At 38.8% G+C, this 21,842-nt stretch overlaps 1 protein-coding gene across 1 annotated transcript in view; it reads left to right on the top strand.

The window, feature by feature from the left end:
• Positions 1 to 13,585: 13,585 nt before the first annotated feature.
• The window catches only part of fstl1b (follistatin-like 1b), a 40,660-nt gene continuing 32,403 nt past the window's right edge, over positions 13,586 to 21,842 (top strand). Inside the window, exons 1-2 of the mRNA XM_079617823.1 lie at positions 13,586 to 13,874; positions 14,003 to 14,059. Of these exons, the coding sequence (XP_079473949.1) occupies positions 13,872 to 13,874; positions 14,003 to 14,059 (60 nt within the window). The 5' untranslated portion in view covers positions 13,586 to 13,871. The remainder of the gene's footprint in view (positions 13,875 to 14,002; positions 14,060 to 21,842) is intronic.

Consider the following 21,842-nt stretch of genomic DNA (forward strand, 5'->3'; position numbering starts at 1 on the left):
TGACCAGTGAAACCACAGAGCTCATTTTCCACAGCAGAACTGTCACATCCTGTCACTGTTTACTTGTCTTATTAAACAGCTCACGCTTGTTCATGTTCTTTGTGCTTACTTAAACTTATAAACTTATACTTTTCTTTAAGTCAGTTGGCCTACATAAAACCGTAGGTTGGTCTAATTTGAATTAAATCTGAAAAATTACAAATAACTCCTTGATAGTTTATCAGACTAGTTCTTAAGACACAGTCTTAACAGAAGTTAAAGTTAAGACTAAGTGTATGTAATGGCCACTTCTCTGAATAATTGCCAGAGAGCCATGTGTGAATTGTAGAAGCGAATGAAAAACCTTAATGTGAATAATTTATGTGCACATACACTTCACACATCCTCAGATATGAAGTATAGACAGTTCCACTAGAGAGCACTTTTTTTTGGTATAATTTAAAAAAATCTGGTCAACTAACTGTTGAAAATTATGTATTTGTTTAAGTGTAAATAATGTTTCCAAGCTCTGTTTAATCAAAATCTTTTAACTTAATTGTGAGCATGTTGGTAACGAACTGCTCCGAGACATGGTTGAGAATCCAAATGCAGATTTTAATGGAAAAATCCAAGATCAGAAACTGTAGAACAGGCAGTGGTCAAAACCAATGACAAACAAATCCAGAGTGTGAACGGGAAACCCAGAAACATGGAAAACAGTGAAAACGCTCAGAAATGCACGTGTTACACGTACAAGACTTCGCAGGGAACGAATGTGAAAACCAGGCTAAATAATGATACAGTGGATACAATCAGGGATGATGAGTCCAGAAAGAGAGATATGGGAAATGTAGTTTCATTAGGGAATGACGATAGTCTGATGTGGAGTGCCCTCTGGTGGTAAAGATGGTAAACGTGACAATGTTACTGATGTGACAGTAGTTCCATCACTACATCTATATTGTTTGTTGTCAGTTTATGAAGTAACATTGTTCAAAATGAACAAGCTACATTTTTGCAAGATTGGGAAGTCCAAATATTTGACCAATACAAAAAACGAATTATGTCTTTAAATAAATTCTGATAATTGAATAAGTTTAGATAAACTCCTGTTTTATAGATAAATATAAAATGTATATGTAGCCCATTTTAACTTGCTTTAAAAGAAGAAAAAGTAGACGTCTTGTGGCTAAAATCTTGCAGTATGTAAATGTATAACATGAACTTGTTTTCTATAGTGCAGCAGTCATGTTTGTCTATAGCAGTAAAGCAGGAAGCATGTTTGTGTGGCCGGAATAACTAACCACACAAAGCTGATGCTTAAAATATTTATCATAACCAAGATCACTTGACATTCATAGCAAATAAAAGAGTTCACAGTCTGAGGCTCTGCAAACTTTAATCCAATCATTAGGATAATAAAATAATTGATACTACAATCGATGATTCACATTGCCATATATTTCTTTAGCAAGTTGCTGTGCAAGTAGCATGCTGTGCATATTCCGGTCTGGTGGGTTTTTTAATGCCATAATGACCAGCTGACTGTACATACTTACAGGAGGATATAAGAATGTCCGTTTCGTTTATACTTGGATATAAACTTAGATTCTAGGCTACTCCACATAAAAATGTGAATGTGTATAGATTGTCTGATGTGTAGACAAAATATTAACATTACTTCTGTAGGCCTCTCTGTGGCAGCAGAAAAGTTTATTCGTCCGCATCATCCTGTGAAGATGAGCATTTGGTTGAGTACACTTTATAATAGGCCTACTTTGTGTCATAATTTCTGGTGTATTGAGGCTACTTACAACTGCCTGGGGTTGTGTTGGGACATGAGGCTCCAAAAGACAGATATTACCATCAGAATCTGTTGGGACCAACGAAAAACCAAACTAAAATAAATGAAAATATCAAATTACCCTAAAAAAAATAACATGTAGACCTCTTACATTTTATGAAGAGCCCTTGGATCTTCGGGAGTGACTGGCTCTGATGAAGTCCCTCCAGGAATTCCCTCAGCCAAAAATGCTGCTGCACTGCTAGACACAGGATGCTATTTAGTTATTTAATATGTTTGTAAAGTCAGGTAGCCTACACCCATGAAATGCTCAAGACTTCATTTTCAGCTGCTGCCACATTCTTTTATTGCCTGCAGGACTGCACCTAGCCTACATGAAAATTAGGTTGAAAAATATACTTGACAGGGTGCGTGCAAGCAGAAGACAGTGCAGGAAGAAAAAGGCAGAAGGCTCCAATACAAAGTGTTTACTTACAAATATTACTTAAGACATACAAATAGGCAGGATACACACACCAGTAACAATGTAACATAGACAAGAAGGGACTGAACAGAGGGAATTATACAGACACTGGTGAGCATAAACCAGGTGACACAGATGATTGACAAGACACATGTGATGATAATTAACTAATGATGGTAGACATGGCAACGGATGAGTCGCGGAAAACAAAAGACATGTGACTAACAAGACTCAACAGAATTTGCCAACCGCCATATAAACAACAGAAGAAGAAGAAGAAGACACAACAGTTACAATACTGTTCTTCCCGTTTCACCTCTGATATTATAACAGTTGGGTAAGTTACTCTAAAATAGTTATTAATTACTAACTACAAATGACATCTTCAACAGTGTAATTAGATTAATGTTATAATTACTATCTTTAGAAGGTATTGGTCTACTTCTTCTTACTAATTACTAAATCCCATTTCAACCTCAACCACTTGAACAATACAAGGAGAGACAAGAAACTGCACTTTTAATGCTTTCAAATTAACAATATACAATTGCATGAATTATTCTTGAATTGACCAAAGTGTGTAGAGGGAGAAGGTTACACTAAAAATATACCTTTTAAAAATGTATGTTAAATCCACTATTGTTTTATACAGAATTGTTTTATAAGTAGCCTATTTAATGTAATTACATCAGATTTTATTTTAAATTACAGAAGAATTAAGACCTTTAATTAAATTACAATATTTAGATTACTTGGTAATTAATTACACCCAACCCTGTATAACAGTAATTCCTCTTTTTGTCGGTCGCTGTTGCCATGGTTACTCATAATATCTGCACTCCATTGATAATGGCTTTTTATAGTTGTGGTGCTCGCGCTTAGAGTTGATTAAACTAACTAATTTCATCTGATCTGTAACCTAAAACTCAGAGTTTCCCATCTCAGGGTAAGTCAACTCAAGAGTTCAAGTTTGAACTCAGAGTTGGTTGAACCTCCTAATTGAAACAGGCCCCTGGATTTCCTGAGGCTCATAATTAACCTGATAAATACCACTTCACACATCTACCACAAAGGGGAGGTGTTGTCATCACCATTTCACATTCTCAATCTCTGCTGACTTTTGCACAGACTACAATAAACATGAGTGTCTGCATTGTAACAACTGAGACAAATCAGACACAATTATTTCTTATATTTAACAAATAATCTTTAAAACTCACTCTGGGATCTATGGTCCCATCCCCCCAACTAGGGCAAGAACCATGCCATCAGATAAGATGGTTTTATTGGTGTTAAAAAGACAGGGGCCATATGGAAAGACCGAAACAGACCTTAAAACAGACTTTCCTTCATTAATTTATAGACAAACTGATCTATAAATGAACATGCATCTCAGAACATTGCGTGAATGATTTACTGTCTTGTGTAGTGTCTTTTAATTCTATAAAATGTTTTATACTGTGTATTTTATGATAGAACCAACAGTCAATGTAACATCACCTGCCATGTTTGGTGTCTATAAATTGGTACTTTGAAGATCGAAATGATTGTGTATGTTGATAGCTGCGCAACATTAGTATTACAAGAATCTTTAATAGTTTCTTCATCAGCAACCAATCCAGCTGCACATGCAAATGAGCACGCTTGAAACAAAGATCCATAAATCACCAACAGAGGAATTATCCCGCTTGGAAATTCCCCCCTCCTCATTGGTCAGGCAAACTTGGTGGGAAACTGAGGCTTTATTAGAGACAAATTCACAGTGACCCTGTCTCTTCTTCTTCTGGCCTCTACTGCTGCTTCTTCGGGTTGATGTCTGTGGGGACCCCCACTGGAGCCCATGGGCGCTGGCAGGCCTTGACCACAGCCTGCTATGCCTTCACTCTCCCAACAAAGTCAGACTGTAATTTCTTCATTCCAAGTCAGAAGAAAACTGCAACTTTACCATCACTGAATGGACAACCATCGACTCTTCCGACTTCCTTCTCCTGGTTACTCTGCGTGACCAACCAGGGCCGGCAGGCCAAAATCTGCACTCCAGCCATGTCCTCATGGAGAGAAAGAAAACCTTCAACCAGAACAGAGTCAAACAAACCATTCAAGTTCATCACCATTTCTTCCTTCAATGTAGAAGAAATAGGTTGAAACTCACGGAACCATCAAAATCCTTCAGGAACTTCACAAAATGCTTTCACTGCAAAGTCCATACAAGTATACATTTAATGTGGTGCTCTGAAAATAATAAGCTGATGGTTCTTTTCATAGTTATATGAATCTTTTCCATAGCTTCATTCCCGGTTTACGGTTTCATCCTGTCACTTTCTATTTTACCTGTATGTGTGAATGTGTGTTTAGATTAGTTATGTTTGTGATTCAGGTAATAAAACGTGTGCACAATACGTATTTGGTTCTGATTATCTGCCCTGTAAACAAGGTCTATTTAATGATCTCTAGATTTTGACTAAATGCTCTTTAGGCCTATACTGTACAGTAAGAAAGTTGTTTCCCAACACCGGAAATTAACATTTATATGAATCAATTAACCAATATTGAGGGTTCACATGATGAACTGATTAATTGGTTGTAATGTTAATGTAGCTACATCAAGTTAATCTGATTAACTGATCAAAATATTTATAATTAATCATAACAAGTTATGAATAATTATTAATATTTTCCTTATGAGCTAATTTGCTATAGAAGATATGAGATAATCAAGCAAGCGTTCTGATTTGCGATATAAAGTCCAAGGAAGGACCATTCACCTTAAAACACTGAACAACTTTAGGCCAGGTACTGTATGTTTCTCCACTACTAACATCTAATGTTTTATATTATATATCTTTTTATTTCTTGCCACAATCATCTTTAACTTGCACACGGGGGGTTTACAGAAATGTCATTTCTAGCTTTAAATGGAACTGCTAAGGACCTGTCAGGTTTATGCTTGTATGCATGGACTCTTTGCGTTTCCTGTTTTCATGTTAGATTGCCATCTTTGTTTTTGTTAAAGTTAAACGTCTGATATTAAGATATACCTCTCCCTGCTCTACCTTCCTTTGCCCACACGTAACAGAATACTGGACCAAGAGAAGATAAATGGATCTGCCAGCCGTTTGCCTCCTCCTCCTCCTCACCTAGGATGATCGCCTCCCTCAAGGACCACAACAGTGAGTGGACCTTGCCAATCAAACACTACTACACTACTTGAGCCAGAGCTGCTGCCTGAAGCCATTTTCATCCTGGAGCCCATTGTCCATCCCTGTGGGAGTTTTAGTGGAGATAGATGGCGTGGTGGGAGTGGAGCCCCTACTTTACCCCAGCCATGGAGGAGTGTTTGATTCCATAAAGGAATAGATGATGACATTGACATGCCAGGTCACAATGTATCCAATCACAGCTGTTCCCATCCAGCACCCTGTCTCCTTTGTCACCGCTGTTCCCATCCAGCTCCCGGTCTCCTTCATTGCTGTTGGTCCTGCCTAGCCTCCCTCTTCCTCCAACTCCTTCAGTTCCTCACCTTCATCTCTGCTGGCTCCCATCAGGTCCTTTGCTCCGCCTATGGTGGCTCCGCCAACCTCTTCCGCTGTGAGTCTTCCTCTGTGTCCTTATCATGTTTGAAGGCTCCTCCGTGAACTCTTACTCGCATTCCTCCATGGACTCTTCCTTCTGCATATCCTACAATTTACCTTTTTCTGTTTCCCTTTCACCACTGTGTTATTAAAGTTATATGGATCTACCCTCTCCCTGCTCCTTCTTCCTTCGGCTACACCTATATGACCTTCTGGAATTTAAGACATTATTACAGCACTATTACATTATTTCTGTAAATCAAAGTAATGGGTTGTGAAAAACACACAAATATCCCACTACCTTTGTTGCTCTTGATCTTGAAATGCTTTATTATACCTTATCAATTGCATTTATTCATTGAACAGTTGCCATGTCCAATATGCTACAATGATGTGGTCAAAAAGTTAATGTTGAGGAGAACAGTATTTGTAAAGGACATTGGTCGATTGATTGGTTGTGCTTTAATTATTTTGTGAATTTGTTTCTAATGCGTACAGTCAAAGCAAATTATTTTAAAGGATGCTCAAATCAAATACATCTCAGATGTGTCCACAATGTAACAGATTCACGATTAAAGGTCTGAAGCATCTTTAGTAAGTGTGCAGAAACAGAAAAACAGCCTTCGTGACATGTACTGTATGAAACTGTTCAGCTGTGTATAGGACATCTGGCTTTCATATGCTTCTGACAGGATTCTCTTTGATGGGAGGGAAACTGTCTCACATTGACAGACAGGAAAGTTTTCACATTTTACAGAGTCCAATTACAAACAAAGCCTAATTAACATAATTAACCTAATTAATGCTGAATGACTTTCCCGTTGAGAAATAGCAAGGCAGACCAGTGGTAAACTTTCAGTAACTCAAGATGGCATAACATGGATATGTAGATGCATAATATTCATTAGAAATACACAATTTGTTTTTGTTCACACACCATCTAGGTACATCACAGAGGTTTAGGACCAATTTAATCTGATGGTATAAATAATTGTTACAAATAAACCAATCAAGAAACCACACCTGCCAAATGTAGATAAATATCAAAGAAATCTGAGATATGAGTTTTGGTCATATTTCTAAATCCACTGCTGCTGTACAAATTGTCACATTGAGCTAAAGCTCTTTTGACAACCAGCGTATGACAGAGCTGCTTGTGTCCTGCACACTTTGAAACACTTACTAATATTTGCAGATTATGAACCCTTTGTGCTAATATAAATGTACATAAACATAAAGGCAACAGTAATAGCAAATATTTCAGCAATAGTTTGCCTTGTATTGTACATATTGACAGATTCTGATTCAATTCAAAATGTTAAAGTTTGCAATGTTTGCAAAAATTACATTGTTATCGTTTCTGTGTACAACTACAAAAATGACCATTTGTGACAGTGACAGCATGTGCATGCGTATTACTGTACTTGTTCAGTCTATAGGCGCTAGTGTTTCTTTACAAAGTGACATCACCAACTACTGGCCTGGCAGCATAATACAGCGTTTTTGCGGATCCGTGTGAACGGTGATCATTTGGACAATGCTGTCATCTGTACGCAAAACTTTTCAAAAACACAAAGGAACATTTTCTATTTTTAGTACATCGTTGTTATGTAAATGTTCCCTTAAAGAGCAGCCATATTTACCATTGCTCGCAAGTGAAATCCAGTAATTTCAACAAGAACCCACGCCATTTCACATGAAGGCAAAAAAAGTTCCCCATAGAGATTTCGCTTTTGTTTAAGTTGGTCACACATATTCACCAACCGAAAGTTGCTTAGTTTTAAAGTGGCCTCTATGTGATCTGTGAACATGCATCGCTACACTATTAACTATTGACAACTATCTTGGCTTTTGTTTTGCATTCATTTTGCAATTCATGTACAGTAAATAGGCCTTGACTGTGCATTAGCAAACCTCTTTGCTCCCTATGGACATACCTTTCATCCCATCATGTGTTGTGTTTGTATCTGCTGCATGGGATGTGCTGGTCGTGTAAGAGAAGAAGATAAAGGGATCATACAGAAAGAAAAACAAAGGCGTCATCCTCGCTGACCTTGTTTCTGAATATCTGACTGGTGTTAAATGTGTAGTAGGAGATTGAATAGCAGATGAATCTGTGACAGGTTATTTATTCATGAAGTGAATTTATGCAGATGCTGTTAAAACAGTGATGAAAAGTAGCTGTGGAGAAAGCAATTATGTGCTGTTCTGATTACCAGGCACTCTTGGCTGAAAGACATTAGGAGGAAGGACAAAGTCTGGGTTAAGTAAGCCACTATTTGCTTTGCATGATTGGCAAGTCTTACAAATAAATCTATGCGGCTCAGTGAATGCACTTACTTGAAGGCAAAGTATTTCGACATTATTTCGGTGTGTATATCTGTTCCATGTGTTAGAAATGCATCATTAAAGTAGCATACATTGACACAACACATAAACCCCTTACCTTTTGATATGACAAAGCTCCTTTTTCTTTTTAAATAGAAAAGGGGCCCTGTTTGGAATAAACATGGATATCGTTTCAATTTGATCAGTCATTTAGCAAACCCACATCTCATAAAAATTCTGCATTTATGTAAGGCTAATAACCACAAGAGAGAATTGTTGCTATGAGAAGCAGCTAATGAATTGTCAATTTTTTTTGTATGGAAATTGTATGATGTCAGTGGAATACAAAAGTAGAATTTTTTAAGAATGTTAATTATGCGCACAATAACAGTAGCGCATACCCAGCTAACAAAAATATGTCCTTAGAAATTTTGCTAACCATCAAACCATCTTGTTTTTTTAAATGAAACAAAAACACAAACAATTCTTGGTTACTGTATCATTAAGGAAAATTTCCATTTTATGATTTTGAAAGTATTATGGGAATGTTACTTTTGAATGTTCTCTGAACATTCTGAAACAACCAGCAACATTTAGATGAAAACGTCCAACTAAGACATTTCAGAAAATAAATCTTTCATGAACGATGTATAAATAATGTGTTTTCATTTCGCTAACGTTTTGAGTGCATTATTAAAGATCATCAGATAACTTTGAATTAACATATTATATTACCTTGAAGAATGTGTGTTCATAACTTTGATAGAACCTTGCCAGAACATTAGCCAAAGAGTGTTCCCAGTTGGCTGTGTGACTTGTGTCACGACACACACAAGAGAAAAGGTAAGGTCCAGGCGCAGTATTTATTTGAGGGGTAATCCGTACTCACAATCCAGTCCAGGCAAGGGTCAAAAGGAGGGAAACAGGAACAAGGGGGAACGGCTTAAGTGGCGGCCAGGGCGAAACAGACAGTCCATCGGGTGGCCAGGGTGAAGCAGAAAGTCCATCGGGTGGCCAGGGCGGAGACGACCCCTCGGGCGGCCACGGCGGAGAAGACCAGGGTGAAGACGACCACTCGGGCGGCCATGGCAGAGACGAGCAGGGTGAAGACGACCACTCGGGCGGCCATGGCGGTGAAGACCAAGGCGGAACAGGAAGAGACCCTGGCTCAGGAACAGTCACAGACACCACCGGCTCAGGAACTGCAACAGACACCACCGGCTCAGGAACTGCAACAGACACCACCGGCTCAGGAACTGCAACAGACACCACCGGCTCAGGAACTGCAACAGACACCACCGGCTCAGGAACTGCAACAGACACCACCGGCTCAGGAACTGCAACAGACACCACCGGCTCAGGAACTGCAACAGACACCACCGGCTCAGGAACTGCAACTGCAACCACCGGCTCAGGAACTGCAACTGCAACAGACACCACCGGCTCAGGAACTGCAACTGCAACAGACACCACCGGCTCAGGAACTGCAACTGCAACAGACACCACCGGCTCAGGAACTGCAACTGCAACAGACACCACCGGCTCAGGAACTGCAACTGCAACAGACACCACCAGCTCAGGAACTGGAACAGGAACAGACACCACTGGCTCAGGAACAGACACCGGCTCAGGCACAGGCACAGGAACAGACACCGGATTGGCAGGCGTGACGTGAAGCTCCTCTGGATCGGCAGACCTGCTGTGTCTCCTCCAAGCACGCAGTACTGCTACTGCATAAAAAAGGAAGACAGCCTTCTTTGCCATGGCAGGACTGATGGGAACAGCCTCCGGCACAGGAACCGTCTCTGCATCGGCAGACGTGACGTGGACAGTCTCTGGATCGGCAGAAGTGACGACGTGGACAGTCTCTGGATCGGCAGACGTGACGTGGACGGTCTCTGGATCGGCAGACATCCTGTGCCTCCTCCACGCATGCAGTACCCTCACTGCATAAAGGAGGAAGACCGCTCTCTTGGCCATGGCAGGACTGATGGTGGCCTCCTCCGAGACGATCTCAGGGATGACGGTGGCCTGCTCGGAGGGGACGGCCTCCGGGACGACAGCGGGCTGCTCGGAGGGGACGGCCTCCGGGATGACAGCGGGCTGCTCGAGGACGAACTCCGGGTCTTTGGGGAAACTGAAGGTCTTCCTCCTCCGTTTTGGATGGCGATGTGCAGGCTCTGGGCTGGACAGAAACCGCGGCGGACGGAGCTCTGGACTGGACATCACCAGCCCAGGGTCGAAGAGGGGCCAGAATGGAGAATTGTGTCGGGATTCCTCTCGACCACCTCCTCCACTGCGGCCTCCACGGGTCCCGCGAAATCTGACCAACCGGGTCCCCTCAAAAAATTGTCTCCTCTCCCTCTCGGTGGCTGGGGAAGAGACATTAAAACACATACCGCTGGATCCTTGCATGACGGAGTCCTTCTGTCACGACACACACAAGAGAAAAGGTAAGGTCCATGCGCAGTATTTATTTGAGGGGTAATCCGTACTCACAATCCAGTCCAGGCAAGGGTCAAAAACCAAATAGCAATCCAGAAACAAGAACACAGATAAGAACAGGCAGCAACAGGAACGGAAGTGTGGGGACATTAAACAAGGACTCCGTGACAAACACTGAAACAGACAGGGTATATATACACAAGTGCAAACAAGGTGACGAGAAACAGCTGAAGAAAATGAACAATCAGTGACAGACAGGATTATGGGAAATGTAGTGAAAATGCCTAGACACCGTGAAAACTGAGACCTCTAATGTTAAACCCAGGGAACCACCAGACACTGTGACAACTTGTGCGCTATATTTCAAGTGTTCTGAAGCCACATTTCAGATGTGTAACAGACTGAAATTCAGCTTTATTTGAGAATCTCCCTCCCACTAAAAGGTCTCGTCCATGCGAGATCTCATTTAAAACTGCATACATCCAAACATTAAGATTCCAGTTCCACAAAAGAAAGAAAGTCATAAGTTATGGAATGACATGAAGGTGAGCGGGGAATCTAAAAGATTATTTATGAGGTGGCATAAGGACTATGAGGGGTGGCATCAAAAAAGCAAGCGTTCATAGTTCTTGTTGATTTAGGGCCTGACAAAACATTAATGTCCATAAATATGTAAAACAGTTCAGAGGGACTACAAAATAATAATCTTATGTGTCTTTAAAAAAATCAATATCAAAGGCACCAAACATTGTCTATAAATATCAACAGATTCTGAGGTCTGGTTTCACATATTACTAGGCCTTAATTCAATTAGGTCATTGCTTTCAGTTAAAATAGCTCAAACATGCATTTTAGTCTGGGACTAGGTTTAAGCCTTGGAAGTTTAGGGTCGTCTAGTGTCGTCTCAGAGCAAGAAGGTCCCCGGTTCGAGCCCCGGCTGAACCAGAAGTCAGAACTCTGTGTGGAGTTTGCATTTTGATCTGGTTTCCCATACACAGTCCATAGACACGCAGGTTAGGTGGATTGGATGTGCCAAATTGGCAGTGTGTGTGTGTGTGCCATGTTGTAATGGAGAGGGTTGGGAATAGACCTGGAAACCTACCCAATAAAAAAACATGGCCAAGATTGGACAGTCTCTTGCGTATATATATATATATCTTTAGGCTTTCGTATAATGGCAATGGCAATTTTATTTGTATAGCACCATAAAATACAACCCAATAATAAAATGATACAAGAGTGCTTCAACATAGATTGTATGCCTTATCAAAGAAATAGGTTTTTAACTTGGATTTAAAAACAGATATGGAAGGAGCTTATCTAAGAAATATCTAATGCAATATTTGCATATTGAATGACACCACAATCACAGGCACTAGTGTCCGGTCAAGATTAGATTTCTTAATTAATTAAGGACCAATGAGTAAGATGAAAAATCTCATCTCATCACGACGCGCAGCTGCTGAAAAACTGTCCAAGAATCACTGCATATACATTTCATAGGTTCAGATTGGGATACCAAATTGACAGAGTGGCAATGCTTTATGGACGGCAAATATTCTGCTGAGAGCTGAATCCTTCATTATTATTTGTTTTCTAACACATCACGTTTCATATATTTTATCTTAAAAGCTTCACTGTTCCTTTTTAAACATGTAGGCCTACTTCAACTTGTAATAAAACTTGTAACAAGTGGTAACAGTGGTGTGGTAGATCATGTGTAAGTGTTGCAACAACTTTGAGACATTAATAAAGAAAAAATATATAAATAACACCGTGTCCTAACTACACGCGACGCGATAAAATTCCAGCGACAGCAAGTATGTCTGTCCACACACACTAGACGCGACGCGACTGTGAGACGCCACACGTCAATCAAAAATCACAGCCATTCAGAACAGCGTGTGGGCGGAGTCTCTCTGTGAAAGCGCACTGCTGGCCCGCACTCGCATTGGAAATGGGTAAGGAAGGACATAATCAAATCAAGAAATAACATTATTAAAAATCAAAACATTAACAAAATATACTCATTGACTAATTTTGTTATGAAGTACAGTTGTATGTTTGCATAGAATTCAGTTTAAAACGCTATATTATATGCTTTCAAAATCTGAGGTAAATTATCCATTATTGCTTCTGGCACAGTGACCTATTTTTAACTAAAAATAAATAATGTGTACCCATAACCAGTGTAATTTCTTCATATGACAATCAGTTTATTCAATCTTGTTCATAGGGAAATTATCCATCCCGTCTGTGTGGGCGGATCTGTCAGCCGCGACGTCGCAGAAATAGGAACCGTTTCTAAATTAGAAACTTCGCGTGTCGACGTCGCGTCTGGTTAGGACAAAAACTCTGATTAACATGGAAAAGATACCTTTTATCGCGTGTCGCGGCGTCGCGTCGCGTGTAGTTAGGACACGGTGTAATTCTCACTCTATTATTGAAATGGTTTATTATTTAGATAATTATTTAGATCATAATTTTAAAAAAATATATAGATTTTCTATATTTTAAAGAATAAAATACACACCAAAAGGCATTTGAAAGTAGCAAATATTAATGACAAACACAATGGGACCTTAATTTATTAATACTAATAATAATAATATATATTTTTAGTTTTATTAGGCCGTATACAACTGGGAACATATAAGGAAATTTTAATCTCAGCCGTAAATTAATGCTCAGCATTCAAAATTAAACCAACAGCGATGGAATAGCCTATTTGCATATTGAATTACGATTGGTCTTTATTGTTTACTATCTATTTAGGCTAATGATTTGGGATTGCTTTTTCTTTGTTTCATTTGGGCTATTTTCATACTAATTTGTAATTGTAGGCTAATTGTTTTAATTTATTTATTTATTTTCACACTTGGCGAAGAAGCTGTCTTTATTTCTCCAACTTTTCAAACTATCATTTGACTAAAACAATATTCCATTGCTTTGCTTCCTCGATAGTCGTTTTCTCGCAATTCCAATAATTAATTAGGATGTAATAATGGACTAATATAAAACGGCACTCGTCGACGTCACGCAAAGCTCTTGCAGTTTGAGTCGGTCACTCGCCGAGGAGTGTGTGAGTTTGAGTGTGTGCTCTTTATCTGGATCTGCTCCACGGCTTTCCACGGGCCACGTCACGTCACGGAGGGGGAAGAAACGGATTCCTGAGCTCTGCTCGAGTTTCCTGCGATCACATCCTCAGATCCACATCTACAGCGGACCAGACGCCGCGCTTTCCCCACTACAACACACTAAACCGGCTTTTCTTACAAACATGGTGAGAAACCTGAACACTATTTACAACCCTTTACACCGGTTAAACAACTTGTGTTGTATTGCTTTGAACGCTTTCTCTGTTTGTAATGTATTTTCCTCCCTTCTCTCTTTTCTCTCCGCCCGTTACAGATGTTTCGATGTTTACCCGTGCTTTTCCTCCTGGCTGTGGTGGGCTGTCATGCCGAGGTAAGTTGTATGAATCCCGCATTCATTAGCTCGTGTTTTGAAAAAAAAAAAAAAAAAAACATGTTTTATGGGGAAACCGGATTACAATGTCTCTGAAGTCCAACTTGCATCAAATTAACCATCGAAAAAAAATGTCCAGTCCGTTCAACTACCATTAACTTAGAACAAAACAAGGCTGTAGGCTAATGATTATCGTGTTAACTCATTTTTTTTGTGCTAATTAAAAAAGTTTTACACATAATAGACAACATGTTTAATAATGTTTACTTACACTCAGACATCTATAAAAAAAAATCTTTCTTTCTTTGTATTATGCATGCAGCAATTTCATGGGCGGTGTCATGTTGACATCACCAGTTGTGCATTTGACTAATAATATTACTACCACCAGTGCTGGGAATATTACTTACAATTTGTCTGTTACTAATTCCAAATTACATGACAAAAATTTGAGTGAGGGTAAACCATTAGTCTACATTACACATTTAAGGTAATCAGATTACTTTTTGATTACTTTTAGATTACGTTTGACACATTTATCTGAATTGGATAATCTTGTACCATATTGATATAAAATGCAAAGTGAAAGAAATATAATCCATTATTTAATGTTATCCATCATTGACTTAGCAATGAATTACCAATGAATTATGGATGATTTACTGCCCTTGCGAGAATAACATGTAATCAACAAAAAAGTAATTGTTGTCCGATTACGTGTATTTTAAAACGTAATTTAATAATGTTATATAATCTAATTATAAGTGCTTCATTTTTGGAAATATAAATACGTACTCCAGATTACATGCCATCAGTTACTCTACCCAGCACTGACTACTAAGAAATGTTTATTATTTTGCATATTTTACACATTTTGATGGGAAGTGGCAGCAGTTAGTAAACAAACAGCATGCATGGATGCTTGTCCTTTATGGATCAAAATAGACCCATAAGAACCAGTTTCTTTTTATTATGATTTCTTTGTTAAAATATATTAATAAAATGTAGCCTAAAATACATGACATGCAGCATTTAGCTCCATTCACTTGCTATTTAAAACGTATACCATTCAGTGACTAAATAAATCATGTAAAGTGCACATATTAAGGAGTTGTTTATAAAGAATGTTGGACCAGCTGAGATGTCAAGATGCATCTGTCACAAAACACACATTTACATCACCTGGTTTGTGTTTGTGTGGTTAATGAACTCTGTGTGTGGTGAGAGAGGTTGGTGGTCTTTACTTTGGGAATTGAGCTGTAAACAGACAGCTGTTAAAACCAATCAGATAATAACATGTTAGGTGGTGTTTGGCCAGTGAGTTTACACTGGTTTCAGTGCTCAGAGATGCAGCTGCTGATGGGGGCCATATGTTGTCTTTGTTAGTGTTGTGTTAATTGTGTTCTTAAGCTCTGTAGTGTAATAACAACCTGCCAGGTGAGCCGACAAGAGGAACTCGACACATGCAAATGCAAACATTCATTCAAAAACATTCAAATATTTGAATTTATATGCACTGAAAATTACCTAAGTATTTGTTTATTTTTGAAATCCAAGAGAATGCCTAAATTTTTATTTTGCTACTTGTATTGAAACAAACAACATATTTTGGTGAAAGTTGTCCCCTGTGTCAATGACACATGCATCAAGAATGTACAGTACTTCCTGTGTAATACATCTGCCGTTTCTCAAACAAGCACATATATATACAGTGTGCTGAAAACAAAGTGGCTTTAGTTTTAAAAATGTATTGCATGAGATCACGTATTCCCAAGCATTATTTTTTCATTGGAATTGAGAATTACATTTGTAGTTAGAGCATGCCATTGTATGCCAGACAGATGTGTAAGTAGTTTCATGCTGACAGGCCTGATAAGACAACACTTAAGCTAAAAGAACAGCAGCTCATAATGGGTGTCATGCAACCCGCATGATTCTTCCCTCCGCTATTCACACAGCTCGTGCTGTGGTTTGTCTCTTTCTTGTATCTCACTCAGTGGGGGCTTTGGATCTGTCAGAGCTTGTGTTCCCTAAAGGCATGATGTGCTGCTTACACACACAAGCTCTTAAATAGTGTCACCCCAAATTAAAACACACTGAATTTCCTACTTCTACAAAAACAGTTTGTGCTGGGAGGATTTTGTAGTTGGTTGATAGAGCTTTCACATTGTAAGTGTAAGTGAATGGATTTTTGCGTGTGTGTGTGTGTGTGTGTGTGTGTGTGTGTGTGTATACAGTATTGGAGTCCAAGACAAAGAAAGTGTATCTTCTTCGTTTTTTTGTGATTTTGTTGTGATGTGTTTTCATATAGACTGATCACAATTCAGACAATGTTTTCATTGATCTTGAATCCCCTATTAATTCCAATAACTACATAGATTTATAAAGAAGAGAAAAAAACTAGCTCCAATATAAATCAAGCATTTAAGCAAAAAAAAAAAAAAAACAAGTAGGCTATATGAAAACTTGAATAAAAATGAAAGACTGTGTAGACAAATTATTTAATATTCAGAATTAATTACTTATCCCATACAATATTGTGAATGATGTAATTGAATCAGAACTTTTTTTATTTTAATTGATTTTAAGCAGTAGAATGGCGTCATTCACAATTTCGCGAGTTCCGAGTACATTTGTAAAGTATTGGATGGTAGCAGCAGCTTCTCTGATTGGTGATTGGTGAATTACTGTCCAGGATTATGGGTAGTGTAGTTTTTCACCAGGATTTTTTTTTTTTTTTTGGCATCCACATAAGTTTATATCACTGCATAACAATCTTTTGTGGCAGGTCCTAATTGAAAGGTTTGCACAATATTACCAAACAATTGTCTATATGGAGGAATATGAATGTATGTTCACATCACTACTCTATTGGAGGTTTTATAATTGTTAGGCAGCAAGAAAATGTTAATCATTAAAGGGATAATTCACTCAAAAAAAGAACATTCTGCCATCATTTACTCAAACACTCATACCATTTCAAGTCTGCATGATTCTTCAGTGGAAAACAAAACAAGTTATTATGAAGAATGTTGGTAACAAAGCAGTTTTGGTTTCCATTGACTTTGATTGTACAAAACAAAATGACACCTGAAAGTCATACAGTTTTAGAATGACATGAATGGGCATAAATGATGACAGAATTGTTTTTTGGGGGGTGAACTATAAATGCCAATCAACCTTAAAAAAAAGAAAAGAAAATAACCCCAAAATAAGTATCTTTCAGTCTTATCCTCAGTCTCTCTTTAATTCTCTGTCGTTTACAGGATACATTAGTGAACAAAGAAAATACTGTAGAAGAAAACACTGTTCAGAACATAAAACCTTATCACACACACACACACACACACGCACAAACACATTATCACAAATTGTGGAGAAGAATGAATTTCAGCTCTTCTCAAGGCACTGTTTTCTTTACACGGCTAAATGTAATAGCAGAGGCAGGATAATGCAGTTACCTAAATCCCTGCCTATAATCAAAAACTGAGCTCTAAGAGTTTTGAGTTGCTTTCTACGTGCGTTTCTCTGCTGAGTTACAGCAAGTGAATCGACTGCGCTGTAAGCCCTGATAAAAATAGAAGTTACCGAGGGAGAAAGAAAATGAGGGAGAAAGAGAGAGTGAGGTAGGGGAAAAGAGAGGTGTAGTGAAAGAGGACACTGTCAGGGTCACAGTGCCCTGTCTTCTAGAGCTAAAGTGAGAGTAATCATCCTCTGTGATGTCAACTATATACTTAAATTATTGTTTTGATCTTTCCCAATGCAATGCCTTTGTTATTCTAATGTATATGCACTGTAATTTTGTTCCTAACGCATGTTAGTGGCTGTGCCAGAAAAGCCAGCTGCCTCGCTGCCCAGTCAGTCAATGACTTAGTGTTTTCGTATGAAACCCCCTCATTTGGAAACTGGTTTCAGACAGGCTTCCAAGGTACCATAGCGTCATGTCCAATGATCTGGAACACATTCACGTGAGCTTAGGAAATAACCAAGGAGGTCAGAAAGACATCGGGTGAATTGTCCGTTAGCTTACCCATTCATCTCAATGAAGCTTGCAGCCATTGAAATCTATGTAAATGTTATTGCCAATATATATTATATTTCGTCAGAAAACACAGCTACCTTTGAGAATGGCCATCAATGGTGTATCTGGCAGGGCTAACTGCTCAAGCTAGCCAGTTAAATTCTGACTCATTTTGGCAATAACCAAAAAATTTTAATGACAACAATACTTACTTCTCTGTATAAACGGAATCAAATTAAAACCGACTTACTGTGTATTTTTAAATTAGTTCCCATTTTTATGCTTTTATTCTTTCCACCAACCGCCAAAAACAAAAGGTCACATCTGCTCCCATCAACCAGATGAAGGCATAAAAGCTGAAATACACTACACAACTTAGATGAGTTGACAGAATTCATCGGAAATCACAGTGTATGATGGGCACAGACTGATTTTTTTAGCTTCGGATTCCATGCAGGGGGATGTAAAACATGGCCACATAAATGTATCTCCGTAACTAATGAAATTACGATCTTCAATTCCCGCACATTCCGATCAGAGAAAAAACATGAAGTGACCAGGTGTAAATGGGGCCAATTGATATTTTGAGCTGATTTTTGTAATTATTTGTCTCCTAGCAGCAAGGCACATGTTTCTGTGTGAGTTTGGAACAACTTAAAGTGTGTGATCCTCAGCGCTATAGTGCACAAGGTCCAGTCGTGTATGTCGTGCAAGTGTATGATGCCTAGTGCCTGTGTAATGTATTCCAGCCTTTAGTAGACAGGATGTTACTCAAACATTGGATTTGGACTCGATGTCTTCATACCTCTATATAATGATACACAGCATTTTTCCTGTCAGCACAGTCAGTATTTATAAGCTTCACGAATGTTTTCAATAATCTCTTGCAATGAGGATTTGGTAGAAGGAATTCTTTCTCCCTCAGGGTGTGAGTCTAGTGTCCACAAACAGCTGGTCAGTCGTTTATAAAGGGGATATAAACACTCACAGGGCACAGGCAAGAGAGCTAAAAATGCAATTCTGAATTCAAGTCTGCTCCCTAATCCAGTTGTCTAATAAACCTGGAATTATATATTGCACTGGCTCTTTGAAAAAAATGTTTTAGTCCCTCTTTTGTAAGTCACTTTGGATAAAAGTGTCTGCTAAATGCTTTAATGTAAATTGAGAGCTTAAATGTCTAAAATTTGCACCTTTTTTATGACTAATCTCATCAGATGCGTAAGGCATGATCTGTCTTTGAAATATTTATTTTTTATTGAAATGTCTATAATATTAATGCTAAATACAAGTTGTGTGCTCTCTTAACACGACAGAAAATTGTAATGTTGTTCCATTTGAGCAGTCCCTCACAGAATCTGAATGCAATGATTGATTAAAATATTGGCAATTTCCACAGAATTGGATATCCGATTGGTACTAATAAAAGTATAGTAGTTCCATTTAACACATTTGATCTTATATTCAATCTGGAGATTATTCCTTAAATTCAGCATAGAAAAAATAAATAAAAGTGGGTTTTGACTGACAAAAACAGCCAAATGCTAAAAGTGAACTTTAGGACAGACACTAAAGTCTTTTGTGTGTAGAACAGGGCTGATGCAAACCTTGCTTTGTGGCTTAGTGTTGCTTTTGAGCTGTATTATATTTCATACTCTGTCTGAAAACCATCTGCTATATGAACATAAAAAACCCATTTCATACATATCCACTCTTTTATGTTTTTATTTAGTTTTTCTCTTTCTCCGTCACTGTTATCTCGTGTTTGATAAGCTTTGACTTTTTCCACTGTTTTTCTTTCTTTTCTCTCGTATCTCCTTCATCGGTGTCTCGTACCTCCTTCATCAGAGTTTGCATTGTTTACCATCTGTTTTCTCTCACTCGTTTCCCTTCGTCATTTCCCTCCCCCATGTCTCTCTATGAATGCGCAGTGTCTTGTCACTGGCTTTGTGCTGATGTTTTATGGCCTTGTTTTGTATAGCCATCAGAGCTTGAAAGAGCCTTGTAATGAGAGGGAGGAACAGACAGTGGGAAGGATGAGGTGATGAGGGAAATTACAAAAGGGATCAAGAAATTTAGTTCTGCTCGTTCTGATACTGGTACACGAGGTGATACAGGGACAAAGAGAGTAATGGGAGACATAATAAAGAAACATTTAGCCCACTGTATTTTCTGGGTTATCCACACAAAAAACTTTTTGGGGTACTTTTTTTTAACGCAAAACTATATGTGACTACAGCCAAAGATGCTTAATATAAATGTCAGCACGTTTTGAAACTCACACGAGAAGTGTCGCAGAAGCACAGTGGACTGCGTCTTCACTCACGGGTTGCACAAAATGCTTACATTGTAAACAATGTTTACGATGATGTTGAGCGTAAACTCATGAAAGCTGGAGGGAAAAATTACAGTTTATACTTATATATTAGTAAATATATTAAATAGGCTACTAAATTAGTATTTTCCTCCACACACCCACCATTTATCTTCAAAAGACATTGATTTATCCACTGGGGTCATATGGATTAACATCATGTTCACTTTTTAAGTTTCAACTTCGGAGATCTTTGGAGACGAAAATAAGCCGCGTTTCCACTGAAATTACCCAGAACAATTTGTCCCTGGAACTTTATTCCCAGGAACTGGTTTCCCCCCAGACCTGTTGCTGTCTGCGTTTCCATCTCTGTCTAAAGTACCATGAAGATTAGGCAAATTAGTCCGGTGACATAGGACTGCGCGCTATTTTCCAGTTCCCGTTGGAATTTAATCCTCTGAACTTAAGCTTAATAAAGTCTGAGCTTCGTCGTCGGCCCATTGGTCGTATTATAGTCCATCGTTGATTTGAATAACAAACAACTCTTACTGCACGCACCGCAACAGATTTTTTTAAATAGTGGTTGAAATAAGAGTCAAACTGCATGGAGTCAACCAATCAAAATGCTGCGTGATCTCAACCAATCAGCATTTTCAGTGCCCAAGTCACATCCCTGAAAGTTCCTGAACTTTGAAAAAGTACTACCTCGCCAGCAGGGACTTTCTGAGGGGGACATTTTTACCCAGAATTTAATTTAGACCCTGGTTTATCTGATTCTGGACTCTTTATATAAGCAGATCTAATTTGCCTAGACCAAATACATTAACTTTGCCAAATCCATTAAAATGCTAAACTATTCAGAGAGTTACTATACAGATGTGCAACCAAAGTAGGTTAACTATGTGCAATCAATGACAATGTAAAATACAGTGGACTTGCATTAGACGTCTAGTGGGGGACAAGAGTTTGGTGTCTCAGGGCCTCGCAGGACAATAAAACGCCTTTTACTTTACCATAATACACAGATAACGATAGCCGCGAAAACACACAGTATGTATCCATTTCTGATTGAGAATACAACATCCATCTACCCGCAGACAGGTCCTTCACCATATTGTGGTGCCTTGCACAAAGAACATTGCGAAGAATGTGGGACTGAAAACAAGCACACTTCCTTCTTCAAACACATGTCAGCCATTAACCCAGCTCTCCTAGTCCATGACCCTTTAGAGAGAATCGCATCAGACAAGCCAGGACGGCTGGAACAGAGCCTAGATTCAGATGGTAGGCGGGAGATAGATTGAGAAAAGTAACTTGGGTGAAAGAGAGAAGTTGGCGGGATCTACCAAAAGCAGAAGACCGGCTTTAATCCTGAGTGACAGCCAAAATGAGACAAAAGGCTAGAGACCAGAGAGGAATAAAATGGATCGATTCAATGAGGTGCAGCAAGA

This window comes from Phoxinus phoxinus (assembly GCF_949152265.1).
Source record: "Phoxinus phoxinus genome assembly, chromosome: 7".
NCBI classification, from domain to species: domain Eukaryota; kingdom Metazoa; phylum Chordata; class Actinopteri; order Cypriniformes; family Leuciscidae; genus Phoxinus; species Phoxinus phoxinus.